Raw genomic sequence first — 13628 nt, 5'->3', positions numbered from 1 at the left:
TATGACAACATGGATCTGAAAGCATTTAAATAAAACACAAAGATCTAAATTCATAAAACATCAGGCCAGACTGAGAAGTTAAATAGCGTAGCTGTCATATGTTTGCTGATTCATAAATGAATTAAATTACTGTCATGTTTTACAGCTTGTATGATGTGATGTATGGCTGTGTTTTTCCTTAATTTAAATGTGGCAGTATGATTCATAACATGACACAATTCTACTAAAATAATGCCTGAAAACACTTTGACTGTAATTTTCCTGGTAAGAAGCCAGTGTGGATTAAATTATATTTTATATATGTTTGGATGGAGCAACATGATAAATCCTCTAGCTAAGATTGATAAATTTAACTGGCACTGACCTTAAAATGCCTCTACTTCCTGCTTAAAATTCCATGTTTGGGAATAGAAAGTGGGTCTAGCTAAGTGCAAAATAATTTGACATGACATCTGCAAGTAGTTTTAGATTTGATTCCATTTTTAAATTTACAATTGATTTTACAATTAAATTCAATTTACAAAAGAAAATTTTACTAGAAAATGCATTTCTTACAAGTTAAAAAAAAGTTCTTTAGTAGTCGATGTTTAATGTTTCAATTTTCACATTTGCAGATTAAATACCTTTTATCAAGAAAGAAATATTTACTAGTTGAAATTTAAACGTGTTATTCGTTTTACAGAGATGAAGAAAAAAGGAAATAAAAGCTAAAATCAGGATACTACTGTCACGCTTGTATCCTCCCACTCCCCCATGTGCTCGTGTTGTGTTTTCTTCCCAGTAGTCCATGTGCTTTTTTGTTTTGGTTTTCACAATCCTGCCCCCTTGTTTCGTGACTCCGTGCCTGATTGTTTCCACCTGTTTCCCACCTGTCCCTAGTTATCCTGGTGTGTATTTTGTTGGTGTTGCTTGATTCAGTATTCCTTTCATTATGTCTGAACCCCAATCTCTCAGTTTTGGCTTTTTAAACCTGGACTGTCATGACCATGACCCTGGATTTGCCCTCAATAAAAGTCGCTTATCCCAGCATAAGCATCTGCCTCCTCGCTCTGTGTTACAACCATAGTAATTAGAATTTCAGCTTGTTACATTTTAATCATGAATAAAATTTAATTTTGTGAGTAAAAACTATTACATTTCCGATCATGCATTGGAAAAAAGGTCAGAATTATTATTATTATTATTGATTTAATTAAGACAATAAATCTAACATGCTAAAATATAATTCCTACAATTAAAAGTTGAATTTTAATGTTATTATTTTTATGCATCACTTTTTTTATAGTAAAAATATTTTCTGATAGCAACACTTTGTTTCTTGTTTAAAAGTTAAAAAAGCATCTTTACCAAGCAATTTACTTCCCTTAAATTCTGAGCTCTGTTTCTGAGAAATTTGGTTTTCTATGAGCTTCACTTATAGTGGCTCTTTAAAATGTATGACCTCATGTACAGTGGCATGCAAAGGTTACTCACTATTCACAGTAAAATAAATTTTGATCAGGGTTAGCCAGACTTCGTCACTGTACATATATGTAACTTTTTTGCTGTTAAATATATATAGGCATTATTTGGATGATTGTCCTGACTAAATTGTTGAAAAAAATGTTTTTTCTTTATGCAGAACGTGACGGACTGACCTGTTTGGCTGCATATCTCTACGTTTTGACTGGGATGTTACTTTTTAAAGTTGTGATTGATGACTATGGTACAGTATTTATTGTTCTACTAACAAAGCAAAAAGAAAAATAATGAACATTGGCACATATTCATCAAAGCTGCACATACATGACCACAGTGCCCTGAATAACGTTACAAAGTACTCCACGTTTGATTCATATGTGCAATAGTTCAATCAGCTTCAGCTGCACCTTTATTTATATGTCATTCCACACTCCAGTTTAGTTTTACATACCTTCACATGAAATTTGCTCTGATTTATGCAGGTTCATGATCCAGTGGTTATCATTTGTGAAAATTGCCCTAATTGAGGCATTCTCCTGCTAAATCTGACATGATACAGGGTGATTCAAAAAGATTCATCCGATTTCAAAATGATTTATTTCACTTGTAAATCATTACAGAACAATACAGTAAACTGTAAATGGTATAAGTGAGCATAAAGTTTATGTAATTTTACAAGTGCTTAGTATTAACCTCCTCCAGCTGTGCAGACAACATCATAGTCAAATTCATCCCTTACTCGATTGAGCATGTTGGTGTCAATGTACTCGCGGATCTTTCAGTGAGATCATCCAGTGTTGTGGAACCAATGACGAACGCTCTGAGCTGTTAGAGGTTCACTGCCCATGAAAATCACATTGCACAGTTATGATGGATTCACTCTTATTGACGTGGAGAAAGCAAAATGCTTTCTGTTCAGGGGTTGCCATTTTCTCGCAGACTGAAGAGAACCATCTTCCAGTGAAAGTCAGAAACTCTGTGACCCCCTCTTTCAGTGGGTATGTGATTGGTTCCTCCGGGACATCACGTTGTAAAAATATGGTGCTTTGAAATTGGATACAAATTTTTGAATCACCTTGTATTATTGTTTTATTTACTGCTTATTTGAAAGGGTAATAAACTAGTAAGGTTTGAGGCCTGCAAATTTCTATTTATTATTCAATTTCTACTCTCTTTTTCTCATGACAGTAAATGTTAAAGTATGCCCTCCTTGAATTCTATGTTTTTATTTATTAGGGCCTAAATAACAATTTTATATTCCTCACCAGGTTCTATAAATGAACAAACCTTAGGTTACAAAATCTTTCAGTATGTAGTCATTTCAGTATGTTGATTTCGATATGTAGTCATTTTTTCTCAGAAGTAAACTGACATTGAGAAACTAGGTGGGAAAAATAAATACAACTTCCTCTTTCCACAATCATTAAGAAAGTAATTAGCAGCCAGTTGTTACAAATCAAATGTGCAAGATTAATCAATCATCAGGATGTGTGTACAAGTATTCCTATTGGGTTCTAAATGTTTTTGTTTTTTTTTCTTTAAAAAAAATACTACTTTACTGAGTTTTTTATTTATCGAAGTATTTTTAGAAGTTCTGTAGAAAGACCACACATTGATTATCCAGGCCCTGATAAATAAAAAATAAAATCAGAGAACTGAAAGAGGGTGTCCTTTCTTTTTCCTATGACTGTATATTTAACACGTTGGGAGTATTCAAACTGAATTACTAATGGCCACATGCAGAATGAAGATGAATCATCATGACAAACTTTAAAGCAGTACATCCAAGACATTTACAGCAAATACTTTTCAGGATTTTTTTCATTGGATTTTTCACATTTAAAATGACAAACCTTCACAAAGTGGTGCCAGGCTGTTTTGCTTAAAGCCAAGTTTATTGCTTCACAGTGATCTTTGGTTTCTGTGAATGAAACACATTTATTCATTCCTCCTAGTCAACCCTTTCAATTTTGCTCATTTACCACAGGACTCTTCAGCAGAAGACCGCATTCAAACAGAACACGTCAAGTAGTGGGTAAGTGCAAATCCACATTTTGCAATGTATGCAGAAGTGTGAACACCCCTGGGGCAGATTTATGGCATGACAAATGGTGGCAGCTGCCACCCACTTCATTGTGTCTTCCACCTCACTTACTATCCCCAGTTCTATAGTATTCTAAAATGTAACGCAAAATTGTATTACACACATTGTGTCTTTAATCCCAAAGCTTTTAAAAGGGACAAGAACATTTTTTAAACCTCTACTCTCTACCTTTACTCAGAATAACACACTTTTCAGCAGTCTTTCTGTCTGCCTACCATTTGTGTCTCTGTCCTTTCTCTACCCTCTGTACTCCTTTTAATAGCACCTCTGCTGCTGAAGCCAAACCACAGGGCTTCAGACAAAAAACATTAGCTTGAGGAGCCACTGGCTCCTAAAAGACAAGAAAACCAGGCACCATTGACCAAATAATAAATGTGCAGAAAAATAAAGCTTTTCAACAAACCTTAGGTCAGCTCTGTGATTTAAAGAGGAACTCCAAAGATTTGTCAACATTTTTGCATAATTAAATGTTTAACATGTCAAAAAAATCAAGCAGAGTGGTTTGGTATGAAATGCTTTGTTCTAGAGAGACTTACAGAGTAAAAACTGTTCACAGTGAGGATGACAGGAACCAGACATCTAAAGAGTTAAATGTCTCTAAAAGCTTCCTCCCACAAATAATGGTTACAAATACACGGCCACATGTCTGAAACATTGTTTTACAGTAACTTTATAATACAGTTTTGGATTAAATGTATTTTACTACATTCTTTGCCGGGGGATATATGAAGGCAAAATAGTCCCCAAAGAATTTATGTTCCCTTTATTTTTTTGAGAAGTGTATTTTATTAGTGTTGGTGGAAAAAAGGAAAAGACTCACCACTACACCATATTGGCCATTGTACCATAACTGTCCAGCTGAAATTAAAGCAGGGACTCAACTCCTTTGATTACAGCGTTTTTCTTCCCCGGTGAACAGGGCCACAACTTGCAACTGTTGAGACTTTAGAGACTTTAGTGTTGTTGGTATTGCCACTACTTCAAAAGTGCCTCAGTTTTATTTAATAAAGTTTACTTTTTGGAAGTAACTGTTTTCCTCACTGATCTCCACACAGAATCTTCTACAGTCACAGGGACTCAGCGAACATCAGGTAACTGTAATGCTCTGTTTTTCCTGCTCTACCTGATCCAAATTATCAGCTCTTTAATAAGCCCTTCCTGAAACACTACAATATGTAGGAGTGTTCTGCTTCAGGGCCAGGGTTTGTAACCAGTATTCCAGAGTGATGGAATAAGTCTGCCTTAGCTTTCCTGCCACTTCCTGTCATTTTAACACCATAGCTACTGTACATCGAGACAGTCCAAACTAGAAAGTAGAAAGGAAACTGGAAAGTAACAATTTACATGTTCTGTCATTAGAGTATTTGAGTAATTTTTCATTATAATGGTACAATTACTTCAAAGAAATTCTCATAAAGAAATAAAACTTTTACTGCAGTATTATACATTTTCATAACCATTACAGAGTACAAATAAATGTGTTATTATAGCTTAAAACTTTACTCTTACTTGACTAGTTTAATTTTTTTAGTACGTTTTCAGTACTATAGATACACTGTGTAAGTTTTGGGGATTCCACTTCGCTGGTGGAAGCACGTAATTGCATACAACATGCAGAACATTTGTAGTTTGGGTTGTGCTTCGGAGACTTCCCTGAGATGATGAATCTGACGAGTGTGAGTGCATTGAAAGAGTATTCCAGGAGAATACCCTGAGAATTCTGAAGTTGTGTATCAAGTCTCTTAGATCAGGAATCACAACAGCAGACAGTACATTTTATACAGTCCATTATTTTAAAATGAAATCAAGTCTTATTCTAAAGGATCATCATCATCATCATATTACAGGTCATGCCATTGTTTACATGCTGGGGGCAGTGGGTCTCAGTTGTGTGAATTCTGTTGCGCTGGCAGTAGAACTGATCCTGAAAGCACGTGAGTGACCTCTCTACACTGTTTATCATTCATATACAGCCAGTACATTTTCTCAACCCATGTAAATGTATTCCCCATACTGTTACTAATAATATTGCAAAATATTGGTTAATTGAAAAAGTGTTTCTAAATAGTGATGGATTATCCTTTACTACAATCCTCAATTCCAAAAAAAGTTGGAACAGCATGTGAAATACTAATAAAAAACACAGAAAGAAGTGATTAGTTAATTCTGTTGGACATGTAACTGTAACATGTAATTAAAAAAGTACAAAAGCAAAACACTTAATGTTCCAAAATGTTGGGATAATAAGCATTTGATCCGTTTCTGAAAGCAGTTGTTTTTCTGCCTTCAGCTGTGCAACCACATAGGATCTTTGTTATTGTATTTTGTGCTTCATAATGCACCACGCATGTTTAGTAAAGGCAGCTCTACATTTTGTGAAGCCCAGTCTAGCTCTGTTACTTTCTGATTATGCAGCCATGCTTTTTATGAACAGATTTTCTCCAAATTCCCTGATTTTTTTATTATATTTTGCACTGTGAGTATAAAAACAAGCCCAAAAAAGTTGGGACACTGTGTAAAATCTAAATATAAACGGAATGCAATGATTTGCAAATCTCATAGACCCCTATTTTATTCGCAACAGAACATAGAACACATATTAGATGTTAAAAATGAGACATTTCCTGAAAAATATTAACTCATGTAGAACTTGATGGCATCAACGCATTGTGACGGTCGCTTTAAGTGCCTTAGACCACACGCATGCGCACTACAATATGTATACTCGAGAGAGAAAGAGTGTGGATATGCCAATAGGTATACGCACATGGTGGATAGCTCTAGGTTGTAGCCTGTATGTTCTGCCTACTGCTGTTATTCTGGATTGTGATGAGTTTAGTGGGGGTGCTCCCCAGCCCAGTAAATGGTCTCCATTTCACCGCACCTGCTGACTCCTGCGTGTTCCCTTTGGAGGACCGGGCAAATACCTGTCCACCCAGTAGCATCTCTCTCCCCGGGAGCGTTCGCCCCACCAGCCTCCATCACAGCATCTCAAAAAAGTTGGGACAGGGCTGTGTCTACCATTGTGTAGCATCCCCAGTTCTTTTTATAACAGCATGTAAACATCTGGGAAGTGAGGAGACCAATTGCTAGAGAGTTTTGGGTAAGGAATGCTGTCTGTTCTTGCCTGATCTAGGATTCTAGCTGCTCAACAGTCTTGGGTCTTCCTTGCCTGATTTTTCCTTTCATGGTGTGCAATATGTTCTCTATTGGTGAAAGATCTGGACTGCAGGCAGGCTATTTCAGCATCTGGACTCTTCTTCTGTGAAGCCATGCTGTTGTGATTGATGTATGTGGTTTAGCATTGTCTTGCTTCAATAAGCAAGGCCTTCCCTGAAAGAGACGTTGTCTGGATGGGAGCATTTGTTCTAAAACCTCTATATACTGTTCAGCATGTGTTTTTCCAGATGTGTGAGCTGCCCACGCCACAGGCACTAATGTAACCCCAGACCATCAGAGATGCAGACTGTTGAACTGTGCACTGATAAAAAGCTGCATGGTCCCTCTCCTCTTGAGTTTACAGGACACGGTATCCATGGTTTCCAAAAATGGTTTCTATTTTGATTCAGTCCATTTTAAATGAGCTTTGGCCCAGAGAAGACGGCAGTGTTTCTGGATCATGTTGAAATATGGCTTCTTCTTTGCATGATACAGCTTTAACTTGCATTTGTGGATTGCACAGTGAACTGGGTTCACAGACCATGATTTCTGGAAGTGTTCCTGATTTACAGTACAGAATCATAGCTGGTTTTAATGCAGTGCCACTTGAGAGCCCGAAGATCTAGAGCATCCAATACTGGCCATCAGCCTTGTCTCTTGCATACAGAGATTTCTCCAGATTCTCTGAATCTTTTGACGATATTATGTTCTGTAGATGGTGGGACATTCAAAGTCTTCACAATTTTACATTGCGGAATATTTTTCTGAAATGGTTTTAATTTTTCACATATTTTATACCCAACCATGTAAGTTAGTCACAAATTGCTTTTTATTAATACAACTTACTTTTCCAGCCTTTTGTTGCCTTGTCACAACTTTGAGATGCACTGCTGCCATCAAGCTCTACACGAGTTAATGTTTTTCATGAAATGGTAAACATAAAATACATGTTCTATGTTCTTTTGTGAATAAAATAGGGGTCTATGGGATCTGCAAATCATTGCATTCTGTTTTTAATTACAATTTACACAGCGTCCAAACTTTTTTGGAATTGGGTTTGTACCTAAAATTCTTGCAAATTCTTGTTTAGGAACGTAGTTGTTAAAATGTTGAATTATTCTCTGATTCTTCTGATTCTTTGATTCCCAAACCTTGCTCATAAAGTATTCTGACTTTCCTGGATGCTCCTTTTATACCTGTGCATGATTGCAGTACTTAAGATATTTTTGAATGTAGAACAATGTTCCTAGTTTTAAACTGCCCTATTCCAACTTTTTTAGAAAATGCTGCAGGCCTCAATTTCACAATGGATGAATCATTGATTAATTTCAGTTGCATAATGTTGATGAAAATGAAGTTATTGTAATGTTTTGCAGGTGTAAATACATGTCTGTCTAGTTTAAAGAATCTGATCCCCTGTTCTGTTTTATTAATATTATCCATTAGGAAACGGTGAGCGTACAGTGAACGACCTGCGAGTCATTCTTGTACCCTTTGAATGTATCTTTCCTATTGGCTGTCTTGTGCTACAGATATCTGCATTTTGTAAGTATAACCTACAAACACGACACAGGCTGTGATCTCACATCCAGCACAAAGCTTAACTTGGCAGTTACTTTGTTCAAGAACTTTGTTCTTGAATTCCAAAATTGCCTGTATGCCTTGACGCGCTTCACGTCCAGGCTGGTTTTGAAATGTTTTTCCGCCTGTAGTTTAGACAGACGTTGTGCAAGGGTTGTGTTTTGCAGGTTGTTGTACCTCCTTGTTACCAGATTTGAAGGTTGAGCCACAAGCACATGATTTCCAACAGTTAGCTCCAAGGAATCATGCATATGAACAAATAAATTAACCTTTAAGTAAAAAAAAAAGCTGAATTCACCCTATGATCACTGTTATAAGACTTCACAGTAGTAACTTTTATTTTTACCAGTACAGTAACAATTTACTACCACATTGACAGAAAATCTCAAATTGCTCAGTTGTATCAAAGACTTGAAGATCAAAATGTGATCATCAGAGTGTTTTTAATGATTGGGATATTAGGACAGTCATGTGATTAGACAAGAGAGAAATGCCCCCCCCAAAAAAACTCCACAGGAAGGACAGAACCTTTTATTTTACAGGCTAATGTGTTTACTGATGTACAGTTTCTAATGTCTTTGTCTCTGTTCTTCTGCTACAGGGGGGAAAAACAGAGAAACGTAAGTTTGTATTTTGGAGAAATATGGAATTTTCATTGTTTTATTCACAAAATATATTCATTATTTTTGATCTCACCATTACAGCTTAATAAAGGACTTCAAGGACTTGTGTCAATTGTGTGGGTGTAAACAGGCATCAGTGGTGAGTGTCATTTTAGCATATTAAAAGAATAGTAAGTATAATTGTCCATTAAAAAAATACATATGTAATTGTAGAAAATACATGGACCCTAAAATTATATTACTTACCGACAGTACATTTTGATTTATAGTAATAAATACAGTGAGTCACTATATATGCCATAAAGTGCCATCTCAACTGTTTGGTAGATGTGTATAATGTGAATATTTTTAAAATTGTGGGGTCAAAAAAAAAAAAAAGCCACCACTTGTTTTTCTTATTGCCCTCAAAAAAATAAATAATAAAAAAAATCCCATTGCATTTTTCTTGGTGAGGATATTAAAGGGTTAAGTTTTGATTAGTTTGAGTGTTGCAAGCACTTCAACTTCTTCAATTGTAGTGTCACATAAGAAACATCATATCTTACCTTAAACACAGGACTCACCAGCAGAGAAGCATGAACTAGAGGCTCTACGGTCTACATAAGCTGCTTCTGCTCCACGGGAATCAACATCTTAGGAGGTAAGATCTTGCTCACACATTCTTTATACTAGTAGTGTAAGAAAATGAAAACAAAAAAAGAATTTCAGACATTAGTAATTCTAGTAATTGACAACTGACTGCTCTGAGAAAATCCTGCTTCATTTAGTTGTTGTTTGTGTCCATCAAACTTTCGGTACAAGCTACCTGGCAGCATCAACAGCACTAAAAAGACTAAAAACAGTATAAAGGAGAATTAGAACTCCTGTAGAGAACAAATTGGATTTACAAGATATGTGTTTAAACTTTTCTAGTTTCTGAAATAAAAGCAGCACCAGCCTCCAAATGAGCAGAATAGCTGATGCCTGACATTATACACGTTTCCACCATCTCTAAGTGTAATAATTCAGAAAAATTCACTGTTGCAGCCATTCTGAAGGTTTGGTTTGAGGAGCTGTGTTATAGCTTGTTCTTTGAGTGACTAAGGACAAATGTGACTGGCTATTTTTGTGACCATTTATGAAATGGTCAGTTGCTTAAACACAGCACAGTTGACCCTACACTTCCTCTACTCTGTAACACTGCAATCAGTTTTTCAGTATGTCTACATTTAAAGGCAGTAAAAAGAGATGCATGTGTCTTTTTTATATATAGGTATAGAGGAATTATTGCTTCTTGCATGTAGACCACCTGCATGAGCACATGTTACATTTGGAGCCACCGATCGACACAGATGGATTATTGGTTGTGATTCATATCTGGAACAGTTCTTTTACTTTTTTGTTAGTTTTTTTAATTGCATCTTTATTTTATACTTTAAAATGCACAAAAAAGTTGTATTATTATATCCATTTTCTGCTATTACTTTTATTTGTTGCATTATTATTTGTTTTGTTTATGATCTTTTCTTCTTGTTGCTGCTACTTTGTATTGTAAAGCACTTGGAGCTGCCATGTTGATGTATGAAAATTTATTTAAACATGGATGATGATATCATCATCATCATCATCGATATCATCGATATCATCATCATCAATAGAGAAAATCCCAATATTTACTTGAATATGAACATTTATATGGTGACATTGAAGATAAAGGAAACCATTGCGTCAAAGCATCACTCTTGATCTGGAATTCTTAACCTGCCAGTCCTCTACCATGCCAGTGTCACTGCTGTGCTGAGAATCATGTCAGAACCTGGCTTCATGCTGTCCCATGGTAAATTGTTATAATGAACATTACATTGCATAAGTAAAGAAGATGGTCCTAGATTTAGAGATAGGATTTTGTTAACTTTTAAAAATCTTCTGTTTGCTGGCCATGCCATAAAGCTGATAGCCTTTCCTGATGAAAAGCATTAACAGCTTTTGCTCTGTGGTGAGATACTTTATCATCCTGAAAAATGACTTCACCAAACCTGTTTTCTATCGATGGGATCAGTAAATTGTTGAGGTTGATTGCCGTCTCTTCTGGTCCTGACATGCAATCCTATATTGTAATTGAGAGAGGAAATGTGATTTTTTTTTTTTTTCTTTTCACAAAAAAAAGGTGCTGTGTCTGTACATTTTTTGTTACAGGCAGTGGTTTTAAGGTCCCACTTTGTATGTTAAGTTTTTTTTTTTTCAGTTGCAAAGTACATAATTGTAATAAAATAAAAAACCTGGAGATGAGATGGAGTGTGTGGCGTCTTAACTATTTTAAAGGGGTGGCGCTGTTGAGAGATGTAGATGTAGGATGTAGCTTCGTCAGATTTCATTAATTAAGCCCATAAAAAGCACAAGTTGATTTAGCAAACCGAATTAGAACGCACTTTAGAAGTTAAGATTTTTGACTGGAACCAAGTAAAATACACAAGATGCCGACAAGAAGAGGTGATCCCAAGACAGAAACAACTGAAGAAGCAGGCCGAGCAGCAAACACGAGTTCGCGTGAGGTACAGCTACAGGAGGCATCGTCGGAGATGAATGCTAATGTCTTAATGGCCATTGAATCACTCCGTTCAGAACTGCGCTCCAGTAAAACGGAAATTTGCAGTAAAATTGATGAACGAATCTCCGAGGCACTGAGCACTCTCAGAAGTGAAATGTCAGCATTAAGAGAAGAAACAAGCAAAATTTGCAAGCCTAAAGTCTAAACTGGACTGCCATGACAGAACTTTAACCAGTTTAACGGACTCTGCCTCACGGACGACAGACATGGTTACTGAGATAGGGTCAACGGTAAATGTCTCCATTTTCAAGTGGAACAACTTATGGAAAAGTGTATGGACTTGGAAGGTCATTCTAAAAGACAGAAATTAAGAGTCGCAGGGATTAAAAGAAGGGACAGAACACGGCCAAAAGACCAGTGGTGGAGCCAGACTTTTATCCTTGGGGTGGCCAGAGGGTGGATAAAGCTATTTTAGGGGGTCCACAAACAACACCAATGAATATTTAAGAAACACAATCAATTGCAATCAAAATCTGTAAATGTTGTACTTTTTCATATCAAGTACATGTTAAGCTTACAGGAGATAAGATTTGTGTATGAAATTTACAGTTTACTAAAACTTTACTAAAAAAGTTTACTAAAAACACAGACGCATGCAAATACCCATGCAATTTGTTTAGAAAAAAAAAATCAATGGTGCCATCTCGGCATGAACATAGTACAGAGCTTATCAAGCAAGCACTAAGAATTCTCCCTAAGTGCCAAGCTACTTAATTCTCAGCTTAGAAGAGCATAATTCTTTGGTTGTGGTAAGAAGTAGAAAAATGTTTCACAGTCAATGTTGAGGGCACGTGCCCTCCTTGACTCAACACTGAGAGTTCCAAGGTGACTTAACCAGTCATCAGCCATTGTTGTCCTAAGGTGGGTTTTAAAGCTGAGAAGCTTCGCTCACAGGAAGCAGTGCTGACTGGAGTGACCACAGCAATCTTACAAAGCCTGAAAATCTCATGGAAAACCTCTTTGTAAGGTTCAAGAAACACAATAAATTCAAGCAAGGTAGATGCTCTGTCTAATCCACTCTTCACTCTCCTATCCAAAAGCCGCTTGGTTTGATGAACCTCATGCTTGAGGTCACTTAAATCTGACTCATAGGTCTGTGCAAAGGCAAACAGAGGCTCGTCAGTCAGGAAAGTTTCATTCTTTGGGTTCAGAGACTGCACCCCTTTTATAATCTCAACTTTTCTTTGAAAAACTCCTCTTCAGTTCAGTTATGAGACAATCACCTGATAGAAAAGTGCTCTGGAGAAGCCATCATCACCACAGTTTCTCTGGCCTACAGTGCTCATCACCAGTGAGTCAAGAAATCTTGAGCTGATTCTAGGATGTCTTTTATATTGTGTTTGTACACCAATCTTGCATTGCTCAGCCAGCACCTCAACCTCTTTCCATAATTCCATAATAAGTACTTTTCATTTCTGTAGTCCTGGAAAGTGTCTAAGTGCACCTACTAGTTCCACAGCCCTAGCTAGATCAAGTGTGCTGGACTGGAGCAAGTCAGAAAGACATTTAGCATCACCAAGAACTTTACAAAAGGTCACTAATAACCTTATGAAATGCAAATCTATCTGAGAAAGAAGACCCCTCGCCTCAACTGATCTATCGCCACTTCTTTCAAGTCCAAGATCCTGCAACAGTTTTAAGAACTGCTGGAAGTCTGTCCCTCAGATTACGGCATGCAGTGCATCTGCATGCCCACTTGTGTCTGACAGTGCCTGTAGCTCCCTAGGCTGCTGCAATGGGTACAGCTCTTTCTGAACAGCAAGCGACTTCATATGCACATAAGAGCCAGATACAAAGTTATACAGCTGCTCCAAAAGTGCAAAAAAGTCAACCACCTTAGGTGCTGCTTTTGTAGCATCAACAAGAACCAAATTCAAGCAATGTGCATTACAGTGAACGTAAAATGCAAATCTGGCGTTGTTTTGAATCCTTGCAGACACACCAGAATGCTGGCTGCTCATGACGGATGCACCATCGTACCCTTGCCCCACGAGGTAATTTCTGTAGTCCAGACCATGTCTCTCTAAGCAACTGCTTGGAAGCACAAGAAACTTTCATGGATGGCACCATTGTAATAATACCGTAAAACTATAGACATTTGTTCCTTTTTTTT

The 13628-nt window shown here is 36.8% G+C and overlaps 1 protein-coding gene and 1 long non-coding RNA gene across 3 annotated transcripts in view; both read left to right on the top strand.

Annotated features, from left to right (window-relative positions):
- Nucleotides 1-8563, top strand: part of LOC108431415 — a 35533-nt gene extending 26970 nt beyond the window's left edge. The window contains exons 13-17 of one of the 2 annotated variants that reach the window (XM_037543893.1): nt 1622-1705; nt 3449-3496; nt 4621-4656; nt 5413-5499; nt 8171-8563. In XM_037543893.1, the coding sequence (XP_037399790.1) occupies nt 1622-1705; nt 3449-3496; nt 4621-4656; nt 5413-5499; nt 8171-8304 (389 nt within the window). In that variant the 3' untranslated portion in view covers nt 8305-8563. The remainder of the gene's footprint in view (nt 1-1621; nt 1706-3448; nt 3497-4620; nt 4657-5412; nt 5500-8170) is intronic. The other variant, XM_037543892.1, reaches the window with a different exon arrangement.
- A 271-nt stretch (nt 8564-8834) lies between these two features.
- On the top strand, nt 8835-10296 carry LOC119265037. Its single transcript, XR_005131361.1, has 4 exons — nt 8835-8925; nt 9010-9067; nt 9485-9568; nt 10181-10296. It is a non-coding gene; the product is annotated as an uncharacterized LOC119265037 (long non-coding RNA).
- The last annotated feature ends 3332 nt before the right edge of the window (nt 10297-13628 follow it).

Source organism: Pygocentrus nattereri, chromosome 13, assembly GCF_015220715.1.
Source record: "Pygocentrus nattereri isolate fPygNat1 chromosome 13, fPygNat1.pri, whole genome shotgun sequence".
In the NCBI taxonomy this organism is placed as follows: Eukaryota; Metazoa; Chordata; class Actinopteri; order Characiformes; family Serrasalmidae; genus Pygocentrus; species Pygocentrus nattereri.
Note: the sequence above shows the minus strand (reverse complement) of the source record. Positions and strands in the feature narration are given on the sequence as shown.